The sequence below is a fragment of the Triturus cristatus genome, chromosome 10, assembly GCF_964204655.1.
Source record: "Triturus cristatus chromosome 10, aTriCri1.1, whole genome shotgun sequence".
In the NCBI taxonomy this organism is placed as follows: domain Eukaryota; kingdom Metazoa; phylum Chordata; class Amphibia; order Caudata; family Salamandridae; genus Triturus; species Triturus cristatus.
In genome coordinates, this window is record NC_140593.1 from 804142166 (window position 1) to 804168871 (window position 26706).

A 26706-nucleotide genomic window follows, 5' to 3' on the forward strand; every position below is an offset into this window, starting at 1 on the left:
TAAAATAAACGCTCTGCCTCCTTAAGCTTAGAGTAGCAAGATAGTTCTGTTGTGCAACACAAAGTGTTATTAAACATTATTTTGCAGTGGAAATGATTTTGGATGACTTTCTCTCAATCCAAGAATTTACGGTAGATGAAATAACTCCACAAAAGAGAGAACATTCATCCCTCCCATCACAAAGGGGGCACACGTACACACAGGTCTCATTTGCAGTCCCACTCACACATGCTCCAACTGTGCACCTTTGGGGTCCCATTGCTGTCTCTTGGATTTGAGAGGCTTCTCCATCTTTGAAGGTGAAGGCTCACCATAGTTCTGGGTACCCAACCCCCAATTAAAGTTAGAGGACACAAAAGATAGAAAAGGTGTAGGTTAGACAGCACTTTGGACACCCTCAACAGAACCCATAAGCAACCTCAGATGCTTATAGGCCCATTGCGTTGAAGAGCCTAAGCAAAAAGGCAATTGACTGTTTACACAGTTGACCTGATGCAGGAAGAGACAGGTGTTATGCCAAGGTGAAATACAGATACAACTGCAATCTTTATATAGACTGCAACTTATCATCAACAACAGATAGCATTGCAACTGATTGGTAATAATGTAACTCTGAAAGTGAAGAAAGATCTGACAAAGGCCAAGGCTAAACCTGGCAATTTGGGTGATACACGCTTCAGCCTGTAGCTTGCTGCTCACAACACGTGTTGAGACGAACAATCTGAAGAATTGTTCTCAACCTGCTCTCAATACTGAAATTCAATCTTTTTCCAAGACTACTAGGAACCAAACATAAATGTTTCAAGAAAACATTTTTAGTTGATATTGTGAGACTTTCGAATTTATGAATATTGATTCCAACAACCATTACAGAGTTATAATAAAATATTTCACACTATGTTCAAATAATCCGAGTACTAAGATCAATCCTGCTGTATACAGATCTACTAAATACAAAAAACAATGGGGCGACCCTGTGTCCCTCAGAACCTGGGTATACATTATAAACAAAACAGGTGCAAGGTACAGGGAGCCCTTTTAGTTGATCTCTCCATGGCACACAACCATCCCCCGGAAAGCATAAGATGGTGGGTAATTGAGAAAATCTGTCCACACCAGAGAGGAGGTTCTGTATCTATGGCCCTAAATCGCAAGGAATGTAGGTGGATCCATTCCCTCAACACTGTAATGGTGGGATTGAACGAGCTTGAAGAGACCTCGAGACAGATGGGCCTACTGTAATGTTTAGTTGTTCGCCATATACGAAGTCCAACCTGTTCTGCTCATCTAAGTGTTTTTCAGAACTGGCACCTGTAGTGTGCTACCACTTAATATATGAGTTGATTGCATATAATAAGAACTACACAAGGTTGTGTTTTTTTGACTCGATTAATCATTTTAACTGTTTATATTACCTTGCCATTTACTTAAATGCATTGTTCGCTCGCCGGCATCTACTTGTAATAATGTGCACACAAGTTTTAATCTGTTTTAACTTTCTCTGGGATGTGACCTTACATCTATTGCAAAGCCCGCAACACTGTAATGGTGGGATTGAACGAGCTTGAAGAGACCGCGAGACAGATGGACCTACTGTAATGTTTAGCTGTTCGCCGTATACGAAGTCCAACCTGTTCTGCTCATCTAAGTGTTTTTCAGAACTGGCACCTGTAGTGTGCTACCACTTAATATATGAGTTGATTGCATAAAATAAGAACTACACAAGGTTGTGTTTTTTTGACTCGATGAATCATTTTAACTGTTTATATTACCTTGCCATTTACTTAAATGCATTGTCTGCTCGCCGGCATCTACTTGTAATAATGTGCACACAAGTTTTAATCTGTTTTAACTTTCTCTGGGATGTGACCTTACATCTATTGCAAAGCCCTGACGTGCATTTCTGTTGTTAAAACCAAATCAGTGTTTGATATATACGTCACATTCCAACTAGCTCATTGATTTTATTTAATTGTCAACCCGATGGGTTCTACATAACGGTTTTTACATTAATCAGGAAATATGAGTGTCTACTTAGTAGCAAAAGATCAGCATATATAATTTTGAAAATTTGTGTAGCGGTCTATGTTATTGAACCAATGATCATTATGTGGTGTCTTTGTGCCTGATTCAACATGCCAAATTATGTATAAATGTCCGGACTGTTGATTTTTCATTTTGAGGTGGTCATGATATTTCACCAAGTGTGGTTTTTCATGTAAAACGGTGAACAATTTTCCATTCCGATTTTGTGGCCTTGTAATCTATTATCTAGTGTAAATTAATGTTTGTACGTCAATATACACACTACACATTGATCAAACTCAGAACGGCTTCATTCACGAGCTTTCTCATGGAACTGCCATTGGCCTTCCAACCATAAATCTATATTCTCGGCTACTTGGCCAACCGGCCCACGGAGCATATTCCTGCCGCATGCCGTAGCTCGACGAACACTTGTCACAGCTATGAGGTCTGGTTACTTGGCAACCAGGCACGCCAACATCCAGCTGCTGCATGCCGCAGTGCAATGTGCACGCAAACGTTCCCACGCTCTAGCAGTTTTATCTGGGGCTTGCCACACTCACAGTAACCGGCTGACTTTCCGCAGTGCGTTGGACAGTACGTTTGCCTGTCATCGCCCTCTAGAAGTAAAACAACTCACAAAGGATATCACGTTAGGTAAGCGCTTGACGTAAGGGGTGTTTGCCTCGCAATATGAGCTTTGCTATAGTTACGGGATGAATCCTAATCCCCCTCCCTTCTCTACATGCCCACAGAACTTACCCGATCCTTCGTCCTCGCCCTCACACTTATGAAAATTCCAAGAAGGGCTGGTTAAGATTACACCCGCTTTTACTTTGCCAGCATCATTTGGTGAGTCTCAGCTTTCAATAGGGGACTGTTTAGACAGGGCAATGACGTATGGGCCGCTGCTTATAGATTGATGTAAGGGTTAACTCAATCTCCACACCCCGTTTATTAATTTCTTTCAGAACCATCATGAATTTACCTGATCCTTCGTCTTCACCCTCACGCTTATGAAATTTCCAAGAAGCGGTGTTTAAGATTTCACCCACTGTTGCGTGCCAGCATTATTTGGTGAGTCTCTACTTTTATTAGGGTACTGTCTATGTAGAGCATTTACACTTGGGCCGCTACTTATAGATTGAATTATGAGCTAAATCAATCTTCACACCCTGTTTATTTTCAGAATTAACTTGATTGGGTGGTGATCACGCTGACCCGACCTCAACATTCCAACACGGATTTACCAATTAGGATTCATTCTGATTAAACCATAGGTGAGTCACCTCCACCTTACTCTCACCAATCATAGGACGATCATTGGTGAGTTCTTGTAACACACATTACAGTGACACCCCTAATTCCCTGTCTTTTTTGCAGGCTGTCCTAACTCCTCCCCCTAGTCCTGATGAAGACCCGCATTGACTAATCAATAGTGCATATATTTGGGTTGAAACGTTGACAAAATTTTCCGGTACAGTTCAAGGCTTTGCTTGCAAACAAACAAACTTGGATATAGCAGCATAGTCATGTGTACTCTGGCCCCCTCTTTCCCTTGTACATATTCGAATCACCTTGTACATAATACACCTTTATCACTGAGCACAATATGTCACTTAATCACGTATCACCTTGTATTTTCACATTTTGTTGACAGCCTTTGTATCGACTTGTGGGTATATATAAATGTTGCAATTTATATAAATAACACATTACCCCATATAATTGTTGTCGATCTTTTATGTGTGTCCTGTGTGTGTGTTCCTTATGCCATTTAATGTTTTGAAGAAGTGCATAATAACTACTCAGAAAATTGAATTGTTGTTACAAAGAAATTATTGTGCATACCCAACAGAACCATTGTATACAGATCTACAGCATTTCTAAATATGTGTGTGAGAACTCTTCACTGCCTTCTGGGCCGCATAGTCTTCAAAGGCCTTAAGTCAAGATACACATGCATTTTTGGAGCACTACAGATGTTCTAATACTAGAGCATGAAACAAACAAGGCTAGGCATATTGTAGAGGCTGTGTTGATGTCTCAGGATTTGCACACTTGTTCATAATGCAAGTCAGAACAGGGATCCAGATCCTATATGGTATGCTAGAGGATGATAGAAGTCAGGATCAAGTGTCTCCAGAGAACATGGTAACTACCCCATTCAGAGGATAACAATGCATTGTGCAGGGCAGCAGGTCAGTGAGTACACTGAAGCTTTGTGTGAGCCCTATGAATATTTCAGCACTGGGATATTATTGTAGGGTGCGAGATCACATAGAAAGGAATTGTGCAACTATGAAAATGGATTGAGATTGCAGAGTCTGAGTGTTTGACATACAGATGGTGCTAGACTCCTTCGGGGCAGTCTTGAGTCTCAGAATTATTCCACAGAAAACAATACTATTCCCGTTGGAAGCCTTTGCACGAGGGAACCCCCAGGACCTTCCCGATGTGGCATTGGACTGGAAACACAGACATTTTAGATACCTGGGTATTCAGGTAGCGCACCAGTCTGCGGCTCAGTTCGACCTCAATATGGGCAAGGTCCTTAATGGAATAAAAGCGTCCATACAATTCTGTAACAAACTCCTCCTCTCGATCATGGGAAGAGTGGCTATATCGAAAATGGTGGTACTGCCCTGCTGTATATATGTCCTGCAGAATTCCTTCTGTAGAATTCAAAAACCAACGTTTGATACATTAAATAGTCTTTTGATTTCATTGGTATGGGCTGGGGGTCGAAGTAGAGTCAAGCTAGAAATACTTAAGCAAAACATGAATGCGGGAGGCCTGGGGCTACCTGACCTCAGGCTGTACTATCTAGAGGGCTTACTACAATATGCAGCTCAATGGTGGATTTATAACAAAATGGGACCATCCTCACCTTTGAGGAGGCACAAAATTGGTTCCAGGTACAGGCAGGCCATTGCCTGCAGTACTTAAAGGTCTCGTTTACGGTCAGGGATATATGGACCACATTCCCAGAGGAGCCAATATCCTATTGACGCTCCTGGACCCGGGCTCTTGCAGAGGCTTGATCTTGCGCTTATACATAGCGATGAAAGAAGACAGAGTGACTGACCTGTCGGCCATTAGGGGGAAATGGGAGGAAAAATTACCTACTCCACTGACAGATGGGGAATGGAAAAGAGAGCTAGCACAGGTGGCTGAAGCGACAAGTAATGCTCGGTTTAAGCTGATCCAATCCCACTATTTACATCGTACATATGTAACCCCGCAGCATCGAGCACGGTTCACACTGGGGGCCACGTTGTGCTGCCCAAGATGTGGCGTCGACCCTGCCACTTTTTTACACATGACCTGAAGCTGTATACATTTGCAATCATACTGGCACCAGGTGGTACAGACCCTCTGTGCAGCAACAGCAGTACACATAGATGTCTCTGTAAAGCAGTACTTGCTGGGTATTCTCCCAACACAGAAAAAGGGGACTAGGATACGCCATAAGTTCCTGATGATGGGCCTGTTCCTGGCAAAAAGATGGATTGCGATATACTGGATTCTTTCCACACCACCCTTATTGAACAAATAGAAAGCTGATGTGCGTGAGTGGGGTGTGGCGGAAGAATGCAGCCTCAGAGCAGTACGAACGGACGGAAATGTTGAGAGCGACCTGGTGGATTGGGGACAAATGTGACGGTGACAGTGGCAGCAACCCAGAGTAACAAGGGTACAACACTCAGTCATCCACACAAGATTTACAGGTACCCAGCACAGAAAGCAGCATGCCCCCCTCACACGTAAAATAACTTAAATTAGTTTAGTCATCCGACCTGAACACCCACACGAAATGTAAAAGGTGATGCCGATATCTGCCGGGGAGGGGCGGATGTTTATGTTCTAATTGTTCATTGGGTGATATTCATGGCTAAGATAAAATGAAAGGGTGTTGCAAATATATTATGAAGTGATATGTTGCGGAGATTTAGCACATCAATGTATAGTATTAAACCGTAAGGATGCACATGATAAAGCTATAAGATGTCAAGTGAAGCAATGCTATCAATAAAAACAGTTTTTTTAAAAAAAAAAGTGCATTATGCAAATGCATGTCAGCCATCAGAGTCAGCCTTCACCCAATAGTAACAGAGTTTGCCACTTAAAGTAACAAAAAAAACACAGAATAAAAAGAGTATACTGAGACTCAACTTAAACTTCTTCCACTGTTTCTTTTACCACCTTTTGACAAATATGTCAATATTGTTGGAAATATTATCTGTAGATCGTATGGTGGATACCCTATATATCTGCAACATCCTAATATTTTGAATCATCCCATGTGCCACACTAGATCTGGAAAATGCACTAATTACTTCCATGTGTCTGCATGTGGCACCATCAGCCTCCATCATGACTATGTTTTGCCCCACACATGCCCACACAGAGTACAAGAACATGCTTGCACAGTGAAAGCAGTTTTCCTTCTTTTTCTACACCCTCAGATGCAGAGACAACAACTGGAGTTATACATGCAGTGAGCAAAATCCAACTTGGGATTTTACTAACTTCCTGAAAGTCCACTCCACAGAATGCAGAGGTGGGTGGGCAGTAAGGCATCTCTGGGGTAGGTGGAGTATCCACTCAAAACATTGTTATTGAAGATATATAACTTACTTTTCTGATGGATACATCTACCTCCAGATTCTTCATCTTACAAATCAGTACTAAAGCCTTTTCTACCCAATAGGTGGTGGGCCTGATGAGAGGACATACACAAGTACGTCTGTGGAATGAATGGTCCAAATTACTTTTCTGACAGACCTAGGATTAAGTGCAGTAATATCTGGTGAAAGCATAGATGGAAGTCCAGATAGTGCCTTAGCAGTTATCCAAAACTGGAACATCCCTTGCTAGAGTCATTGTTACAGCCTTTGCTATAGAGGAATGAGCTCTGAGGTCTTCTAGTGGAACCATTTTGGCAAAAGCATGACATATTTTGGTGCAGAGGCCAATTCAGCAGGACAAAGTTCACGTTGGAACCACTTTTCCTTTCTTTGTACCAGTGAGTCTAAAACAGCTGATCATCAATGCACTGCTTCTTACCCCTACCAATTTAGAAGCTAAGTTCCAATACTTCTGCAGCTCTTCAAATTACCACTGTAACACTATGCATTCTACTCAGTGAGAGAAACATTTGCAGAATCCAGATACAACTACGGCGAAGTATCAAGACCACTGTCATTCTATAAAATATGTTAAGGCCAGCATTAGTGTAATGAGGAGAGAGTAAATTATTTGCCTACTCATCATCCTCATCATCATGTGGGACCATCTGAGGAATCTGAACTGTGTCAAATTCTCAAAAATTGCATATTTTCTGGTAAATGTCTGGCTTCATGGTAGTGGAACTACCAAGAGAATAATTTTTAAAACAGAGCAGGCGTCGTTATGGTATAGCATGGCATCAAGTAGATTCTTACAAAAGAGGGTTTGGACCCTCTTGTCAGCAGGTTCAGAATCAATGTCATCAGAGCCATTGGCGGTGATGTTTGGATGACAACTGACAAGGCCTTATGAAAGGGAGCAAAGGTGACTGAATGCAGATTTGGCAGATTTCCTTTGGGGTCAGCTGGCATGAAGGACAATACCACCAGGTGTAACTGCAAATGGAGTTCTCAAAGGCTGCTTCGGGCCAGAAAGCAGACCAGAGCGAGGTGTCATCATATTAATGATATCTAACATGGCTTCACTGAAGGCTGTAACGAGCTTTGGATCCAAGACCAGCCTAGAATCTTTTTCGGGACTGGAATAGATTTAGAGAAAGAAGACTGATTCAGATCCTATGGATGTAGTAGTCTTGTGTATGGTGTTTTTTAGTGCTCCTTCTTAGAAGCATTGTGTTTTGCTTCCATCTTAACTGAGGAAATTGATCCAACATGGGTATGACCTCTTAAATTGAGTTTTGTAATGTATAGCTTGACCAACCACTCTATGATCTCCTTCAGGAGCAGAAGAGAGTGCTTGTTACAGGATGGGAGTTAGGGTTAGACCCTAGACACCACACACAGATGTTGTGCAGGTCCGTTATGTGATTTGTGTGTACAGCGCTGATTAGAGTGCTTGGAATATCCGAGTTGCCTCATTTTTAAGATTTTGTGATTTTAACCTGATTGTGTGCTAATTTAACTTGTGCTATTTTAACTTACTTGATAACTGCTCGCGCTGACTGCGGTGCCCGCCTGTTAGAGTGGATCCGCTTGGAAGTCAGAGCTCTAGTTTCTTGCCTGGCCCCTTTCCACCACTGCCTACAAAACACTGGATGCCGCGACCGCACAGCGGGCATGCCAATGGCGTGCCAAAGGCAAGCCCGTCTGCACCCGTCTGCACCTGTCGGCGCCCGGAGCGCGGACAGCGCCAAAACCCCTGCTCGTTTTTCAAGGTATGTTTACTCAAGAAGTGAACTTATCAGGCTCAACCCTGGTGAGTGCCCGCAACCTAAGCTAGAGCTGGATAAAACACACAATAACCCTAGGCACTGCAATATATGTGGCCTGGTGACCCTGAATTTAGGTATGAACTACATGCACAGGAATAGGGAAGGGAGTTTGCCTCACAATAATAAGCACAATAATGCCACCCAGGATAGTAGGGTTTCTCAATCCTGTGTCCTAACACAAGTCATCTTTGATAAGAATCTTAAATCTAACAGCTGCTTCTTAATCAACGTTAGGTCAATGAACAAACATAAACATGTTCTAGAGTGCTTGATTTTAGTAGAAAACTCAGACCTGGTTTTTCTTACCGAAACCTGGGCTAATGAAACAAGTGATCCCGACTGGAATGTTGTAGTACCGGCTGGTTACTTTGTTGCGAATATTGATAGGGTAGGGACAAGGAGCGGTGGGATTGCGTTAATTTATCGATCCTGCTACATGGTGAAAACTGTGCCAGAACAATCATTAGATGCCGAAGCAATGTCATTTAGTGTTAAAAACAATAACTGTGAACTCTTCCCGGGGCTACTGATTTAAAGACCACCGGGGGCCAGATCCTCTTTTATCACCTCCCTTCAGACTCATCTGGAATCCTGCTTAAATACTGACTCCTTTACGGTGTTAGGTGATTTTAACTTTCACCTGGAAGTTGATAACAATTCTGACACAATAGGACTGACTGACAATTTAGCCAGTTTCGGGCTGACTCAAATTGTCCGGGAACCTATACATCTAGCAGGCCATACATTGGACGGGATCTTCACAAATAATTAACTTATTGAAGTGAAGAGTACACGACCTCTACTTTGGTCAGTTCACTTCACTGTTACGATCTTAGACACAAACTACTGTTGAAGGAATAGACCCCCTTTGGTCAAATTACGTCCTTGGAAAACAATACAACAACAAGACTTGATAATAGCTCTGAAGGAGAAGCCCCCAACCTCTATGGACTCGAACGAGGCAGCAATTAACTTTGACAACGGATTAACCAGGCAGTAAATAAACTGGCACCGGAAGTGACTAAGCAGGCTAGGAGAAGGCAAGTGTCATCTCCCTGGTATTCGGTCGAGCTTAAACAATTTAAAATTAAATGCAGACATAAGGAACGCATTTGGAGATACTGTTTTTGTTCCGGACCAAACTTTTGTGGACAAATTGGCAGTCTTCTTCCAGAACAAAGTTCAGACCATCTATAATGAACTCCTGAATACTTCTGAAGTGAGGGGGAGAAACCATCTTGAGGGTCAGGAAGAGGAGACGTTCCATTGCAGCCTAACTCAGTTCTCCGCTTTAAGTGAAGAGAAAGTGGTAGATTTATTGCTGGAAACTAAATCAAGGTCACCACTTGATCCTTGTCCCCCACACATCCTACATCTGGTGCCGGAGGAGATTTGTTCATACTTGACCCCACTATTAAACCAAGTCACTAGATCAGGGGTCTTCCCTTTGTGTTGGAAAAAGGCCTGTATTCGACCTTTCTTTAAAAAAAACACGCTTGACCCCCTAGAGGCTAAAAACTACCGCTCGATCTCCTGTCTACCTCTACCCTCCAAAATCTTGGAGAAAGCCATGAATTCTGAGTTGACGACCTATTTGGATCTACATAACATCCTTGATTCCACTCAGCATGGCTTTAGATCTCGGCACTCCACGGAGTCAGCCGTGATCATGGCGACAGAGGAGATCCTTAAGGTGATGGATGGAGGTGGTAGGGCCGCCCTGATACTGCTTGACCTTACAGCAGCCTTCGATACCGTAAATCATGCGGTATTAATACGAAGGCTGCAGGCCGTTGGTATTAGTGGTAAAGCTCTGGCCCTTCTAACATCATTCTTGTCATCCAGGGATCAAATAATTCATTGGGAGGTACTTCGGTCAGAACTGTTTACTCTCCCTGGTGGAGTCCCCCGGGGCTTGGCCCTGTCTTCGACCATGTTTAACATATACGTGGCCCCTCTAGCCAGATTAATAAAAAGTCATGGTCTGCTGCTCGTGTCCCACGCTGATGACACGCAGCTAGTGGTGTCTGTTTCGCAAAATGGGGAAATGAAAGCCAAACGGTTTCGTAATTGTCTTACATCGCTAATGTCCTGGATGAATACCAACTTCTTAAAACTCAACACTGAAAAAGCTGAGATTATAGAATTTGGTCAGAAAGCATCGATCTGGAGCCAATCATGGTGGCCCATCGAAGCCGGAACATGCCCAGTTCCGTTGCCCAAGGCTCGAAACCTTGGCTTCCTGATTGACAAAGATCTAACACGTGCCTCTCAGATAAACCAAGTGGCTTCAGCCTGTTTCTTCACACTGAGGGTTCTATGGAAGATCCTTCCTTTCATTCCTTTCTCTCTGACGAAAACAGTGGTAGGAGCTTTAGTTCTATCGAGAATAGACTATTGTAAGGCTTTCTACCTAAGAGCTGGCACAAGGCAGCTCACTAAACTCCAATCACTTCAAAACGCAGCAGCACGAGTACTGCTTAGTTTACCCAAACACCACCACTCCTCCGCTAGTATAAAGCAACTTCACTGGCTTCCAGTGAGACGGCGGGTGGAGTTTAAAGCCCACTGCCTAGTTCATAAAGCCCTTTATGAAGGAGGGGCAAATGACATACAATCTCTATTCCCTCAGTATGCTCCACCGCGCTGCCTAAGAAATACTGACACTGGACTGGTACATCTTCAGAGGATAAAAAGAGTAAGATGGGGAGGAAAACGATTTTCATTCCAAGCACCTAAGTTATGGAACTCCCTACCCGTCCAAGTAAGACTTCAGTTCTGCCGGACGCTGTTTAGGAAAAACATAAAAACCTGGCTCTTTACGCAACTCTAATCTTTCCTGCTGTTCCATTTTTTCACATTCCTCAGAGCCAAGACGCCTCAGCAATAGCGCGCTTTACAAATATTCAGTCAGTTAGTCAGTCAGTCCGTGACCGGCAAATGGTTGTGACAGAACTGTTTGGTAGTAACATGCCTGCTACCCAGCCACAACTGTAGTAAGTCTAAAAAAAAATTACTAAATCAAACTGAAATCAGGGGAGCAAAGCTCCAGACCCGCATCAAAAGGTGCAGAAAAAAATTAATTAATATCAGTTTGCAGGGGCGACACCAGTATGTGGCTCTGTATCATCATGTGCAGGCATGATGGAAGTGTGATGGAGAATGATGGGAGGTACCTGCCAGTACAAGGACGTTATGGAATGTTTTTCAAATCCTGCCTGGCACCTGGGAGGATTCAAAATGTGAGGAATCTACAAGTGGAAGTATTCATCAGAAATGTAGGACCCTTGCACGAGCTGAGAACTGCAATCACCATGAAAGATTGCACACGGTGATGCATGGTCACCCAACTGAATTGATTAATTCTTGGCCTGTGCTTGGTGTCAAATCGTCTGTGGACCACTGTGAAGGAAAGAGAATATTAACAAAATTCCTGAGAAGCCTTCAGCATGTTTCACTTCAATAATGGCCATTGTAGTCTCCTCCCCACCCCAGAACCATGCAAATGAATATGCCACACGGAGCTCTGGATTGTCCATCTTTATTCCTCAGCATACAATCACACACTGCTCTAATTACATCATAACTGTTAATAACCATACCTTTAATACATCCCAGCAAGTTACGTACTTCCTCCATTGAGTCTGCAGAACCGCAAGGGTCCTAGCACACATAGTCTCGCAACACTACACCCATGATCTCTCAGAGAAAGTGGAGAAAAACACAAGATCCAGAACCCTTGTCATAGGCAGGGACGTAGTATAATACTTCAGCCTCATCTGAGTCATCATTCCTGCCAACATCACATAGAAGAATACAGCTGTACCCATGTCTTCATTCTTTTATTATCTTCACTTGTTCCAGACTCTGATGCTTTCCTGCACTGTTTTCATATGCCCCATTCAATGTTATCCTGGGCTCCTGCTTTTTTCACCTATTTTCTCCCATTTTCAGCACTGCCTTTCTCCTCTGTCATTGTATCCTGTCCCCCATGTCTCTTTTTCTTTGTTTCTTTACTTTTGAGTGCACCATTCCTGTTGATAGGAAAGAGGAGGGCATAGCCGATGACATGATTTTCAGGTGGGATGAGTTTCTACTAAGTTCACACCCATTCTATCAAACAAAAGAGTACTCGCGTAGGCTTTGCTGTAGCACTGTACCCAAAGAGTGTGTTGGCTTCAGAAGTATTTGTTCAAACCTGCAAGGTGTTTAGCATGTAAGCATTGTTTTTTGGTTTATTGCTACAGATGTGGTAAATATTAGTGGCATTTACTCATCATGATCCACTTGGATGACTTATTACGGTAGACTTAAGACAGGAAATCCACTTGGGTAACAGGACTAATAGGCTGCAAGAGGACCTTGGGTCAGAGGTCAATGTTTAGAAGCTTCACCACGACGACCAAGCGCATTCTTATTAAATGTGTATTTGGTGGTTGCCTCAGGCACTGCTTGTCAGGCTGTAGACTTAGGGGCCAGATGTACGACCCTTACATTTTGCGACTTGCAAATTGCGTCACTTTGCGACTCGCAATTTTTGAATCGCAAAGTTCAATTTACAACAGTGTCTCAGACACTGTTAGCGATTCTGAACAGGGTTGCAAATTGCCTGCCTCATTAATATTCATGAGGCAGGTGCTATTTGTGACCCCATTAGGAATGGCCAGCACTCACAGGGATGGTGGCCTGCTGGGGTCAGCAGACCACCATGTCTGTGATTGCTTTTGTAATAAAGCAGTTTTTTTTTTTTATGCAGCCCATTTTCCTTAAAGGAAAACGGGATGCATTTAAAAAAGAAAAATGAAACGTTTCTGTTTCATTTTTTAAGAGCAGGCAGTGGTCCTTGGGACCACTGCCTGCTCTCACAAAATATTTTCACACCCACTCACAAAGAGGAAGGGGTACCCTTCCCGTTTACGAGTGGTTTACCACCTACTTGAAGTAGGTGGTAAACTGCGATGGTTATGCGGTCGCAAAACAATGTTACATTGCATTGTGACTTGCTATTAGGAAGGGATAGCCCTTCCTAATAGTGAGAGTCGCAAATGCTATTTTGCAAGTCACCGACTCGCAAAATAGAGTTTGTACATTCCAGGACCCTTTTTTGCAGTTGCAAACGGGCTGATTTTCTGTTTGCAACGGCAAAAAACAGTCGTACATCTGGCCCCTAGAGGGGCTAAATGATGACATTAAGTGGGGGCAGATTATTTATTTTTTTAACTCTTTTTATTTTGAGAGTTATTGGCACAGCATAACACAGTACAAACATGTGTGAACACATCAAATCTTGAAATTTAAGTGTCTTACAGTCACTGGACATCCCATGTTCCACTCCCCCCTCCCCCTCCCATGACAGGACTTGTCTCATCCGTTAACCCTGCTGGCCGGTTCCCTTGTGCTGAGGGGGAGGTGCAGATGATGCCTCTATGCGTATTCCATTTCCCTCATACCTTGTCCCATTTTTTGGGGGCATCCTCTGTTTATGTAGACCGCCCGTTCAGCTAACGTACACCAATCAACGTCTCGCTCCCATTCTTCCATTGTCGGTGACCCAGAAACACCCCATTTGCATAAGATATTACACTTCGCTAATATAAAGCCAGTGGCAGCCCATAGTTGGTCCACGCGATTCAAATCTGTGTCGTCCCAGCTATTAAGCAAACATACCCTGGGGGACAGAGTCTGGGCCACCCCACACACCTCGCCAACCACCTTGTTAACAGCCTCCCAATATGTCTGGATAATTGGACATTGCCAGCGTGTATGGTAAAACATGTCCGTCCCCCCATATTTCCATCTACACTCTGCATTACTACTTCAACCCATCTTGACCAGTGTTGTGCATGTGATGTAACACTTTCAGCTGGACCAGCCGCAGTTGTGACAGTGTGGCCACCTCTCGCAGGGAGAATAGCTCATCACGCCAGTCCTCTTCCTCTAGTTCCCCCAGATCCGTCTGCCAGCCTTCGTACAGATGCTTCAACGGGTCTGGTGGATTATTAATAATTTTTCTTTAAGTAAGTAAAATTTCTTTGCTATCCATAGGGTCCGCGAGCAGGCTGTCTTCAAGTGGGGTGGCCTCCGGGATCTCGTCTACCTCTCTGGTTGCTACCTTTAATGCATGTCGTATTTGTAAGTACCTAAATGTTTCGCCTGTGGACAACTCATATACTCTTTGTAGGTCCGTAAACGTAAGTATTTTCCCTTTCTTTACCAGGTCATCAACTTGCGATATTCCTATGGTATCCCATTTGTCGAATCCTCTACATCTACTTAAATTGCCCCATATTTCTGCATGCCATAGAGGCGACATTGATGTACATTGTTTGCGCTAGCCTAGTTTTGTAGTTGTTGTGTGCCATATTGCGACCGTGAGGGCAGTTGGGCCGGTGAGCTCCTGTCCCCGTGGTTTTGTGTACAGTACCTCTCTATTTCCCCCACTGCTCATTCGCCACTTATCCATCCAACACGCTGAGTCTTGCTGCACTCCATATACCCATTTATTCATGATCAAAAGGTGCGCTTCCCGGTATTAGTTTCGGATAACTGGCAGAGCAATTCCCACATCATACGATCCTCGGACCAGCTTTGGGCCCACGATGCGCGGTGGCTTCCCATCCCAAAGAAGGTTTCTAACTTCCTCTTCTATTGCTTTAAAATACATTTAGGGAACGCAATATGGAGTGTTTTGTAGCGTGTGCAAGAGCCGAGGCAGAGCCATAATTTTGTATAGTGCTGCGTGTCCCAGCAATGATAGAGGCAGCGTCCGCCAATGTCGGACATCGCATTGCAGCCGAGTCAAAGGGCCCAGAAGGTTTCTTTCATAAAGAGCGATGGATCGGCCTTTGTGAATATACCTAGGTAGCAAAAGCATGACGTTAATGGCTTCACAATCAGCCGCAAGGCTGGTGCTGGCCCATGAAGCAAGTATACTACCAACTTAGACCAATTGATAGTATATACTGAATATCTACCGTGATTAGAACAGATCTGGAGTATCCTGCTAATTGAGGCTCGAGGGGAGGCAACGTACAATAGGATGCGGTCCACGTAAAGCAAAATTCTGTCCTCCCACTCATTTGCCCACTTCAATCCCCATATCAAGGGGTCTCTACGTATCCAGCACACCAGAAGCTCAAGGACAAGAGTGAACATGAGTGGCGATAGGGGGCAGCCCTGTCGTGTTCCGCTGCGCAGATTAAATGTCGTAGAAAGTCCATTCACCACCACCTGTGAGAGTGGTTCAGCATATAGAAGCCAGATCCACTCAATATATGCCCTCCCTAAGCCCATAGGTTCAAGGACCACAAACACATATGGTCACGCAACAGTGTCGAAGGCCATGCGGGCGTCTAATGAGAGTATGTCTGCGTTTTCTCTAATAGTGCTTTTCCTAGCAAGCACTCTGTTTAGCCGACGTAGATTCAGTGCGGTGTTGCGGCCTGGCATAAATCCAGACGGGTCTGCGTAGACCAGCTTTGTCACTATGGGGAATAGACTCGTAGCCAGTACTTTAGCCCGGATTTTAGCTTTGACGTTTAGTAGGGATATTGGGCGGTACGAGGTACATTCCTCCTCTGGTTTCCCTGTCTTCCGGATCACAAATATGGAAGCCACTCTTTGGTCTCTGGGTAATACTCTGGCTATTTTACTCACGAGGTACATATCGAGGAGGTGGGGTGCCACCTTGGATGCTGTTATTTTGAGGAGCTCAATTGGTAGACAATTTGGCCACACCGCTTTCCCTGACTGTATATTAAGTATAGCTGCAGTGATTTCCTCTGCGGTGAGGTCCGCTTCCAGCAATTGCTGGTCCTCAGGGGTCAGTGTTGGGATCTGTATGTCACCTATGAGCCCCTTTGCCTCCTCCATGGTGACCGTTGCCACGGGGGAGTAGAGTTGCGTATAGCATTCAGCAAATCTGTCAGCTATATGTTGCGGATCTCTCAACCAAGACCCTTACTACCCACGTATTACTCTAATCCATCGCTCCGATCTCTCCCGTCTATCCAGCCATGCTAGCAATTTAATAGCCCTGTTGCCCTGTTCGTATGCTCTATATATTTTGGTGCTGTGTTTCCCTCTAGCTGTTTCAGTTGCTAGTTCCCTGTATCCTTTCCTTTTGAGTTTAAGATGTGATTCTCTGTCTCATCACGGGTGCCCCCCTAAGGCCTTTTCCCTTGAAAGAATATCCTTTTCTAATTCCACTAGTTTACTATCTTCCTCTTTCCTATGGCCCACTGCTAGGAAGAGGGCCCGGCCCTTTATCACAGCTTGGTAGGCCTTCCATATAACCTGTGATGACTGGACCAACTCCACATTCTCCATGAAGTAATGGTTGGTGTCTTTGACCAGGGTGGCCTTGATATGTGGGCTCCATGGGCTAATCGTGATTGTTGGGGGCAGTACTCACTAAGGGGGTGATTAGGATGGCGGGCGGATCGCAACCACCGGCCCGGCAGTGACGATCCGCCCACCATCGCAACACAATTTACCCCTAGCCATATTATAATGGCGGGGGTATCACGGCGGAGGCAAAGTGCGTCTGCCGCTTTTCCGCCGGTCGGCAATCGCTCCGATTGCCGGCAAGGGCAGACTTGGGCCTCAATATGGGGGCGGTGCCTAGCAGGCACCGCCATCCATATTAGTATGTGTGGTTTTAAAGGCCTTTCCATGGCGGCAATGTCGCCATGGAAAGGCTGGCGGGGAATTTCTTTGGGGGCCTGTTGCGAGCCCCCGGCACTTGGGGGGTACCTATGGTACCCCCGTTTTCATGCGCAAGATGGTACGCACCACGCGGTGCCTGCCACGTTGTGCATGGCAATGCACAACATGGCACTTTGGCAGTGCGGCGGGTGCTGCTGTAAGCAGCACCCGCCGCAATGTAAAAAATGTGGAATGCGACCGCCAGGGTGGTGGTGGCATCCTAATTGGCGGTGCGGGGCCGCTGCACGTCTGGTGGCCGGTCCCAGCACCGCTTAAGTGCTCGACCTTGGTAGAATAGTGTGCTGTACCTGCCAGTGTAAAAATGTACTCAATTCGGGAGTTGCTTTTATGGGTAGCCAAATAGAAAGTACATTTTTGTGCATGTGGGTGAGTCATCCGCCATACATCAGTCAAGCCCACCGCCGCTAAAAATTCAGCCATTTTGTTTTTTGTTCGTGGAGTATCCCTGGGTTGGTATCTATCCATCTGGTCTCACAGAGTCATATTGAGGTCTCCCCCTATCACTATTTTGCCTTCTGGTAAATCAAGAATTATATTACTCAGGTCTGGTAAAGTAACAGTATGCAAGGCCGGAGGTATGTATACCGAAAGGATATTCAAATGCCTACCCTCCCAGGTCCCCGACATCGCAGCGAATCGCCCGTATTCGTCTGTGCACATGTGAGTCACTATGAACTGAAGATTTTTCCGCATAATTATCCCCACCCCTCTGGACCTAGTAGTAAAGCCCGAATGGACTATGAGCGTATATCCCCATCTATCCAGCGCCTTGTAGGTATTCCCACCAAGGTGAGTTTCTTGCAGCAAAATTATGTCAGATGTCTGTCGTTTAATGTATTGGAGCACCACCCCCCTCTTGAGATTATCACCCAACCCATTGACATTCCAGGAGAGTAGATTTAGTGCCACCTCAACTCTTATATTCCCAGTGGCGACGGCGACCTTCACTGCGTTTGCATAGGGACTGCAAAGGGTCTATTGCCCACGATGTGTTTTTGGGGCGGAGATGTCTGTGTGTCGTGGTATTTATATGCCTGTCGGAATGGACGGGAACCAGTGATAGCATGCTGCTGTAGCCAGTTAACAACCTTTGTGATGCAATTAAGCAGAAGTAAACCCCCCTCAACTTGCAAATTCCTCCCCCCCACCCTGCCTCCCTACAAGACGGACTTTAAACTACCCCCACCCCAACTTTGCAGACCGCCTGTTGCCCTCCCTTCCCAGTTTCGGGGGAGATGTGAACCTCAGATCTGGATCCCCAACCCCGTTGACCCCAAATATTCATATAGCAAACAGTCTGTGTTTATAGATTCACAAAATATATACTCAGCCATTTCTGCTCAAGGCCATTGCCCGGTCGTACTCTCTCTGACAGTCGGTCATGTAGGTCCACCAGGGCCCTTATGTAGCATAGTTATTTAATGAGCCTTGAAGTTCGTATGTGTAACTACTGGGTCCTCCACCTGGGCCTCTAAACTTATCTCTGCCTACACCGAATCACACGGGGCCAGACCGGCCGCTCTCCATTCGCTCTGCGTCAGTAATGCCACTCTCTTCTTGGTCAGACATGATACCAATTCGATCTTTCCCTGTTCGTCTTCTATGTCTGTCTGAGTTATTCGGGCCTCCCACCTACCACCATCCGTTCAGCCACTCCCAGGCCGCCTACGGCTCCGTGAAGAACCAATTTTTACACTCGGACTCCACCCTTAGTTTTGCCGGAAATAGCATTGCGTATGTCAGCGCTCTTTCCCTCAGGGCCTTGTTGACTTCGAGGAAACTCCTGCGCTGTGTTTGCACCTTTATTGTAAAGTCCGGGAAAAACATGATGGTGCTGTTATCAATTTTAAGAGGAGGAGCACAATACATGGTTTGTAGGATCACATCCTTGTTGCCGAGATTAAAAACACAGGCAAGTATTAGCCTGGGAGGCTGCCCTGGTTTGGGTTTGCCCCCAGTGCTCGGTGTGCTCATTCAATGGAGAAATATTTGGAGAGAGTCTTGGGCTGCAGGCGCTGCATGATTAATTCCTCCATGAACAAATCCACGGCAAGACCTTCCGCTTTCTCAGGCACCCCAATAACTCTTAAGTTATTCCTTCTGGCCCTGCCTCCGTAGTCATCTAGTTAGTCTGCCAATGCCTGACTGGTAGCCTGCATTTCTCTGTTTCTTAAGTCCCTTGGTGGTGGTAGCTAGGCCCTGGGTTACTTCTTCCACTTCTTTCATTCGCTCGTTCATTTTGCAAAAGTCAGCCCGGATGAGGGAGATTTCGATGGAGACATAGTCAGTGAGAGATTCGATTGATGTACGTACCGCTGTGACTGCCAAGAGAATGTCCTGCAGTGTAGGAGCGTTTTGTTCTGGAGGCGTGCTATGCGCTGCTTGTGGTACATCGGCCTGCACATTGGTCCCTTCGTTTGGTCTTGAGCCTTGCCATCTTGTCCAGCTTAGGCTGGTGCGAACCACGACTTCCCTTATTCCCGGACATGGCAAAGTTCCTTGGGATTTTGGTAGGTAAACAATTGTCGTGGGGTGGGGGGAGTGTACCGGGGGCCTCACCACGGCCTGCCTGGTAGTGCAATCCCATCGGCCTGTTGGCTTACCCCGCTAGGCTCACCTCCTCCCCAGCAGTACTCACAGTGTTGTCTCCTCTAGTCTCACATAACAGTATAGGTAGGCCTGTTTTCGGCACTCAGTCTACAGTGGCAGGAATTGTTGCAAGGGAACAACTGTGCAATGCAGCACTTGGCAGTAACTTGTATGTGGGGGGGGGGCTCTTGAACTCACGGCTCTCCGTTCAGCTGCTTATCACTTGCGGTGGTCCACCGCTCCCTCTGGCTTGCTCAGTCTGTACACCCAGCCAGATGCCGTCTAGCAGTATTGCTATCTCAGGTCCTCTAAGTCTGCATGGCCCGAAGGCCATTCAGCCACTGCAGCTGTGATATGGGATTGGTGGCGCTGATTCCGGTGAGAGTCGGGGCCACTTCGACCCGACCCGGCAGTCTATGGTCAGTTTTCTTGATTGCTCACTCTTTTGTGAGTTTGCAGCTCCCGCCGTGCTGTTTCAGTATTGTTGGCCACTCGACGCAGGCCGGGCCCGCCACAAGTGTGCAGCCATCAGGGATCTTCCGTCTCCGGCACCCGCCCCCGTAGTGTCGTCTATTTCAGCTCCGGGCAGCTATCTTTCACACGCACATCCCCGCCACTCACATTGGCTTACTTTTGCCTGGGATCTGAGTGCCTCACTTTGCCAGCCGCCGCAATCTTCTTCGGGATCCACCCGCAGTCAGACACCGGTCGGGACTTCGCCCCTCAGGCTTGGTTGGTACTGATATATGTACAGATTTATTGGGGTTTCAGGTGATCGGAGCTGGAGCGGCGTTAGTGTATGGTCATCTTCTTTGGCAGTTGGCCACGCACCAAGTGGGGCAGATTTAATGAAATCCTCTTTACTGCTGATGAATCTCTGCACTCACGTTCCCCTCATTTACCCCTCTATATCATCTATGACTTGCTTGGGAATTGGTTCTTAATAAAACACATTTTGGCTGGTTCCTCCACACAAAGAAGACCAACCAGGCCAATTTTTAATGATCTGGCAATTATGTGAGAAAGAATCACCAGGAGAGGGGCTATGGATCTGCCAACATGTTGGGAGCCAGGGGTACATGTTTTAATTTGGCAGACGTTGTGTGCTTTTCACAAAAAAGTGCTTGATCTCCACACATCTATGATCATTTTGTTTACTTATCATGATGCCTGAAGTTGAACTTTCAGGGGCATACACAAAAGTGTAATGCTATTAAAGTGTATTAGAAAACAAGATAATTTATGGTGATTTCTTCGGCACCAGCACAGATGGGAGCAGGGCAGTCATTAATCTACATGGATTTTTTGGTCGGGCACCTGATCTTTTTACCTACATCAATATTAATCTACGGTTCTTTGCTTCCACACAAATACTTATTTATTACTATGCTATCTACTTGAAATGCTTCATGTTACAATACCACATTATTTTAAAGCCAGACCTATTGGCATTGCCAATGCTTGTTTAGTTCTTCTGGTTCACTGCAAAATTATTGAGCACGTGGATCAAATATATATAGCTCCCATTACTGTATAACCGATCTACTCTTTATATGAACAAATAACCTCATTTGCACTAAATATTCCACTTCAAAACTAAGAAGGAATGCTTATTTTTAAACCTATGCCCCTCGTGTACTCTAAGTAAAGGAAGTGACATACATTCTCAATCTGTAGAAACATACAACAAAAAAACAGTAAATCGTTGTAGTATGGTGAACGAATAGACCACCACCTTGGCTCAACCAAGATCTGTGCAACATGTCCCACGCTAACATGTATGACATCAGACATTATGTGCATTTAAAGGAAAAGAAAAATATCTTTTTATTATGTATTAAAAATTAATAAAAGTATAGAATTAAATAAAAGTAGTTCAATTATATTTTAATAAAACATAAATGTATTTGTTTTAATTCAATAAAGATTGTTAAAGTATTTTAAAATAATATAATAAATATGTTTTGTTTTTAGAGAATTGTTTTAACATTAGATCACATTTATATATATTTCTAATTATTGTAAATAAATTTGTTTAATTTACAATTATTTACCATGGAGTTTTATTTTGCGTCCCCATCTCCGTTATTTTCTATGTGGGGATGTTGCAGTGCCAGGGGTACTTATATGAGGAGCTAGACTTGCTCTAGCTCCTAGGTGGAGAAAATGTACGCCTGCATTAGATCCTTTTTGGCTGTTTTAACTTCAGAAGTGCAGATTATGAACAACGGGCTTACTCTTTTCGGGGTGGCTACATGTACCTCCCTAAATCCCTCCTTACTTTGCTGGAAACCCCTCCCCTTTAGGATTAAGAAAGCCTCTTTTTACAGCCATTCACCTGGTCCCTTCCATTTACACTGTTAAGTAGTAGACTCACATGCATGAAGATCTCTCCATGGAAACAGTAGAAGCAGTGAAAATATACACGCCTGTGAACTGCATTTTGCAGCAGCTAAATAGGACTTTTGCAGTACTACTTTCCATACTATAAAATGCAGTTTTTGAATCGGGCACGTCTCCCATACTCCATTCTAATAACAATGTTTATCAGAATCAGATGTCAAACATGACATGGCAGGATTTATGAATAAAAGATATTCCATTAGAGAGCAGCTTGCAATTTGAGCACAGATCAGAGAGGATAGCACTGGATATCAGCACACAATCATTGCAGACAGAAAATGTGGATATCTACTAAGGAAGGTGAGCATTGAGAAACCCAAGTGCATATCTGAAATTCCCCATGAAGCAATAAGAGCAGGCCCTGTGCAGTGGAACCAAAATACAGATTCCAAATCTACTTAGCGGTGTGAGTTGAGAATGAGACATGCAGGGGACACAGCTCACACAGCTTCAAATAAGGGGAGGGGAATACCTTGCAGACCACCGTTTCACAAGAGTACGGGCAAATAAAAGTACTCTTCTCAATAACCATTACAATGACTGTTGCAATTTCAGTTGCAACAGTTTTATAACAATACAGCCCTGACCCAAGTGTTGCATAGTAAAGACCTTAACACTAGCATACCAAAGTTACAGCATTATCCTGGGATGACACCACAAAACATCTAAGCACAGTGTTAAACTGACTTCTAGCATGAAGCCAAGAAACAGTTGTCAGTTCAATAAAGTTTATTATTTTACCTTCATGGTGGGGTCTTTCTCCACTAGAGGCCGGCAGTAGACGGGCACAGGGACATTTTTCATGCGCGTGTCCTCCTGTCCACCATTGGGACTCAGCTGGTAAGGAAGCAAAAGAAGGTGACGGCGTGAGTAGGGGGATGCAACTCTGGTAAGGGCTGCGAGGGTACAGATGTGACTTGCAAATTGTGTCTAGAAGACATTGAAATCCATAGGAAGCATGGAACACAGGTACATGTTGCATATAGGGTAGCTGCAAAAACCACAAATATCATGCTGTCATGCACCTTCATTTACTAACTGATACTAGGCTGGTTACAAAGTAGCTTCTATAAGCCTTAAAAAGTAAAAAAGGGATGAATGGAAATGCCTGAATAAAGCTTTAAACTGGTAAGTGCTTTGAATACACACAATCCCAGCTTTTGTAGCTCATCTCTGACATGACTGTTCAGGAATAATCGGTATTATGCCACTATATTGGAGTTAGAATATCCGCTTGCTTCTGCAATACTGTCAAATTATGAAAATGCAGGATTAAGAATAGCAAATCTCATGGCTGAAGTATTACAAGCTGGAATTAGCCGTAGAAGGGGAAGCCCTCGCTCTGTCTCCTGGGAGGTCAGGATCAGGCCCTTAATAACTGCTTTCTTACCTTACATCCGGAGCCAGGACTATGGGGGTTTAGACATATGTACTTACAGGTTGGTAATGGTGATGTGAGTCTGTGTTTATTATTGGAAAGCCTGCAACATTACTTATTGTCCACTGATGTACTTGTATGCTTGCTATTGGTCACACTTCTTGCATTAACAACTTCTTTTCCCATCTGTAAATTTTGCTTTTCAGTGAAAAAAATAAAAAATAAAGTTTAAAAAAAAAGAATAGCAAATCTCTACTTACGTATATATACTTACCTTGACAATATAGTGTAGTCGATACTGTGGATGTAATATTTTTGCAGGATGTTATTCCAACCATGATAGTTAGGCATACAACCAAAATCTTTAGAAAGAAGGGTGGATGATTTGTGCAATGTCTTGTTAATGATGGTAGTGCAATGGTGCTTAGAAAATGTACCCAAAGATGACCATGTAGCTGCCTGGCTGATGCCAGGAACAGGGATGCCATTGAAAAGAGTCCTAAACCCAGCCATGGCCCTAATGGAATGAGAGCGAATGTCCTCTGGCGATTCTCTCTGGCAATGGCAAAGCAGATCTCGAAACAAAGGATGACCCAGCATGAAATGGTGCATTTGGTCACTGCTTTGTCCTTTTTTGCTCCAGCAAAGACAACAAAGAGTTGCCCATCAACTCTCTCTTGCTGTATGTGTTTAGTATAGTACATCACCACACGTCTGGGGTTCAGTCCATGCAGCAGTTCATTCTCCTTGGATGGAGGAAAGACTGATGAAAGGGTAATAGATGGGCCACACACAATGCAGGAACCACTTTGGGCATACAATGTGTGAAACTGTGAAGGACCAACCTATCCAGATAGAAAACTCTAGGAACTCTAGTGAAGGGCGGACAAACCAAAAAGGCGTGAAGTACTCCAACCCTGTGAGCAGAAGTAATTACAACCAATTTAACTGTTTTTCGAGCGAGAAGTTGAACTGATAAACTGAGCATCGGCTTGAATAGAGATACAATTAAGAATGTCAAAACAAGGTTCAAATCCCACTGAGGAACCATAAAAGTAGTGAAATTGAACAAGTAAAGCAAACCTTTCAGAAAATGTGCCATTAGTGGAGATTTAAAAGGGAAGGTTGATCAGGAAGGTACATAAAGGCAGACAGAGCTCTGGGTAGCCTTTAACCATTCCCACCTCTAAACCCTGCTGTGCATGGACAATGCAATCCCTACGATGTCAGACAGGTGAGATGTAAATGTATTAATGCCTTCTGAATTACATCATTGCAAAAATCTGCCCCAATGACCTCCAACGATGGATTTTTAAGGCAGGCTTTCTGACTGCCAAGATGAAGTCAGCGACCTCAATGGGAAGCTAAAAAGAATCTAGTTTGCACTATTCAATCTCTACAGATGCAGGTGTTGTGTTTTGGGACTGAGGTGGACAACCAGATTATTCTGCCTCATGGTAAGCATGCACTGTGTGGGAGGGGAAGTTATGGCCAAAATGTGGGCATATCAGATCCTCCTATCCCAGCCTGGAACAGTCAAAATAATCAGTGCAAGATCCTCTTGTACTTTTCGCAAAGCTTTGGACAGAGGCAGGATTGGCATAAATATGCACAGAAAGAAATGAGAACAACTGAACCTGAAGGCATCTTACCAAGAATCCATACCTGTGGAAGTGGATGGCACAGAACTGAGGACACTTTCTGTTCTAGGCCATGGAAATGAGATTCATGACTTGAAATCTGAATCTGGAGAAGATCACTTCTGTCACTTTGTGGATAAGCTTTCACTTGTGGTCCTCCAGCAGCACATGTCTGAGAGCACCCGCTATCATTCTGAGGGAGCCTGCAAGACAGGTTGCTACACTAAAAAGTCCCCATTGCCGCCCAAATGTCCATAAAGACTTTCCCTCCAAATATAGGGTCTAGGACCCCACATCATCCTGTTTGTTCATTTAATGGACGGTAGGACTGTTGTCCAACAGAGTCTGGATGTTGACTTCCTCCTTTAGATGGAAGGGAGAAGGGCCTTAAGAGCAAGAATGACCGCCTACAGCTCAAGCTTTTTTATGTGCAGGCACCACTCCAACATGGACAAAAGGCTCGGTTTTGTCATGTTGACATGATGAGCACCCTAACCCAGTAAGGAGGCATGTTTAACCAACAATGGTAGTCTGAACCTGTGGATGTTGAATAGTGACCCTTGAGAGGTCCATCCACTAGAGCAAATCCTGATGCACTGACTGGAAGATCAGCACCAGAGCCATGTGATTACCTTGGTTTTGCAGCCACAACCTCCTTAGTAGGCACTATAAGGTGCTTATCCTCCACCTGAAGTTAGAACTGTACCAATGGCAATAAGAAAAACCATCTTCAAGGAGTGAAAAAGATTAGCAAGGGAATTATAGAAGCAGGAGAAGAGACCGAATGGTTGGCCCTAGTAGTGGTAACACGAAAACCTGGAGGTGACATTAAACCATGCATAGATTTATACGCACTGAACTAAGTGATACCATTGGATAAGTAGTTTCTATCCTGAACATTAAAGGAATGATGACAATGCTAAATTGGGGGAAAGTATTTTCTTCTCTTAACCTAGCTTTCGACATAAAATCCAGAGAGACTGCATGATGATTCTGACAGCTTTTATTACACCCCCGTCAGAATATTTAGGTTTTTATGAATGCTCTTTTGTTTAATTTCAGAGGGAGATGGAGGATGCCTTGAGAAGTATCAAAGGCATTAAAGTCTATTAAGATAGTATCTGATTTTGACAACGTGGGGTTAGATGCAATGGCAACGAGAGATCAGACTGGAGATATCGCAGCCATCTACCCTGATCTCCACCTCTCCACTGTTCTGTTCCTGCCCTTGTGTTTCTTGCAGCGGGAGATAGAAGCCGCTGGAGGCTGCTTGGCACTCCTGCTGTGGACCTGACTACAGCGTTATCAGCATTAGTGTTTTTGGTTGCTGGCACTTTGCAATCTCCCCCTGCGATTTTGTATTGGGGGTGCACTGCCATTTTAGGAGAACCGGCTGGGATTTAATTACTGAGGACAGAATGGGAGACATGGAGACATAGCTGTCAGAGAAGTGATGACCTTAGGGCTCATCAGGGCTACCA

General features: G+C 44.4%; 1 protein-coding gene across 3 annotated transcripts in view; it reads right to left on the minus strand.

Annotated features, from left to right (window-relative positions):
• The window catches only part of MAPK8IP3 (mitogen-activated protein kinase 8 interacting protein 3), a 597532-nt gene that overhangs the window by 202866 nt on the left and 367960 nt on the right, over positions 1-26706 (minus strand). For all 3 annotated transcript variants that reach the window (XM_085628367.1, XM_085628364.1, XM_085628366.1), the window contains one exon: positions 22949-23044. In XM_085628367.1, coding sequence (XP_085484493.1) covers positions 22949-23044 — 96 coding nt within the window. The remainder of the gene's footprint in view (positions 1-22948; positions 23045-26706) is intronic.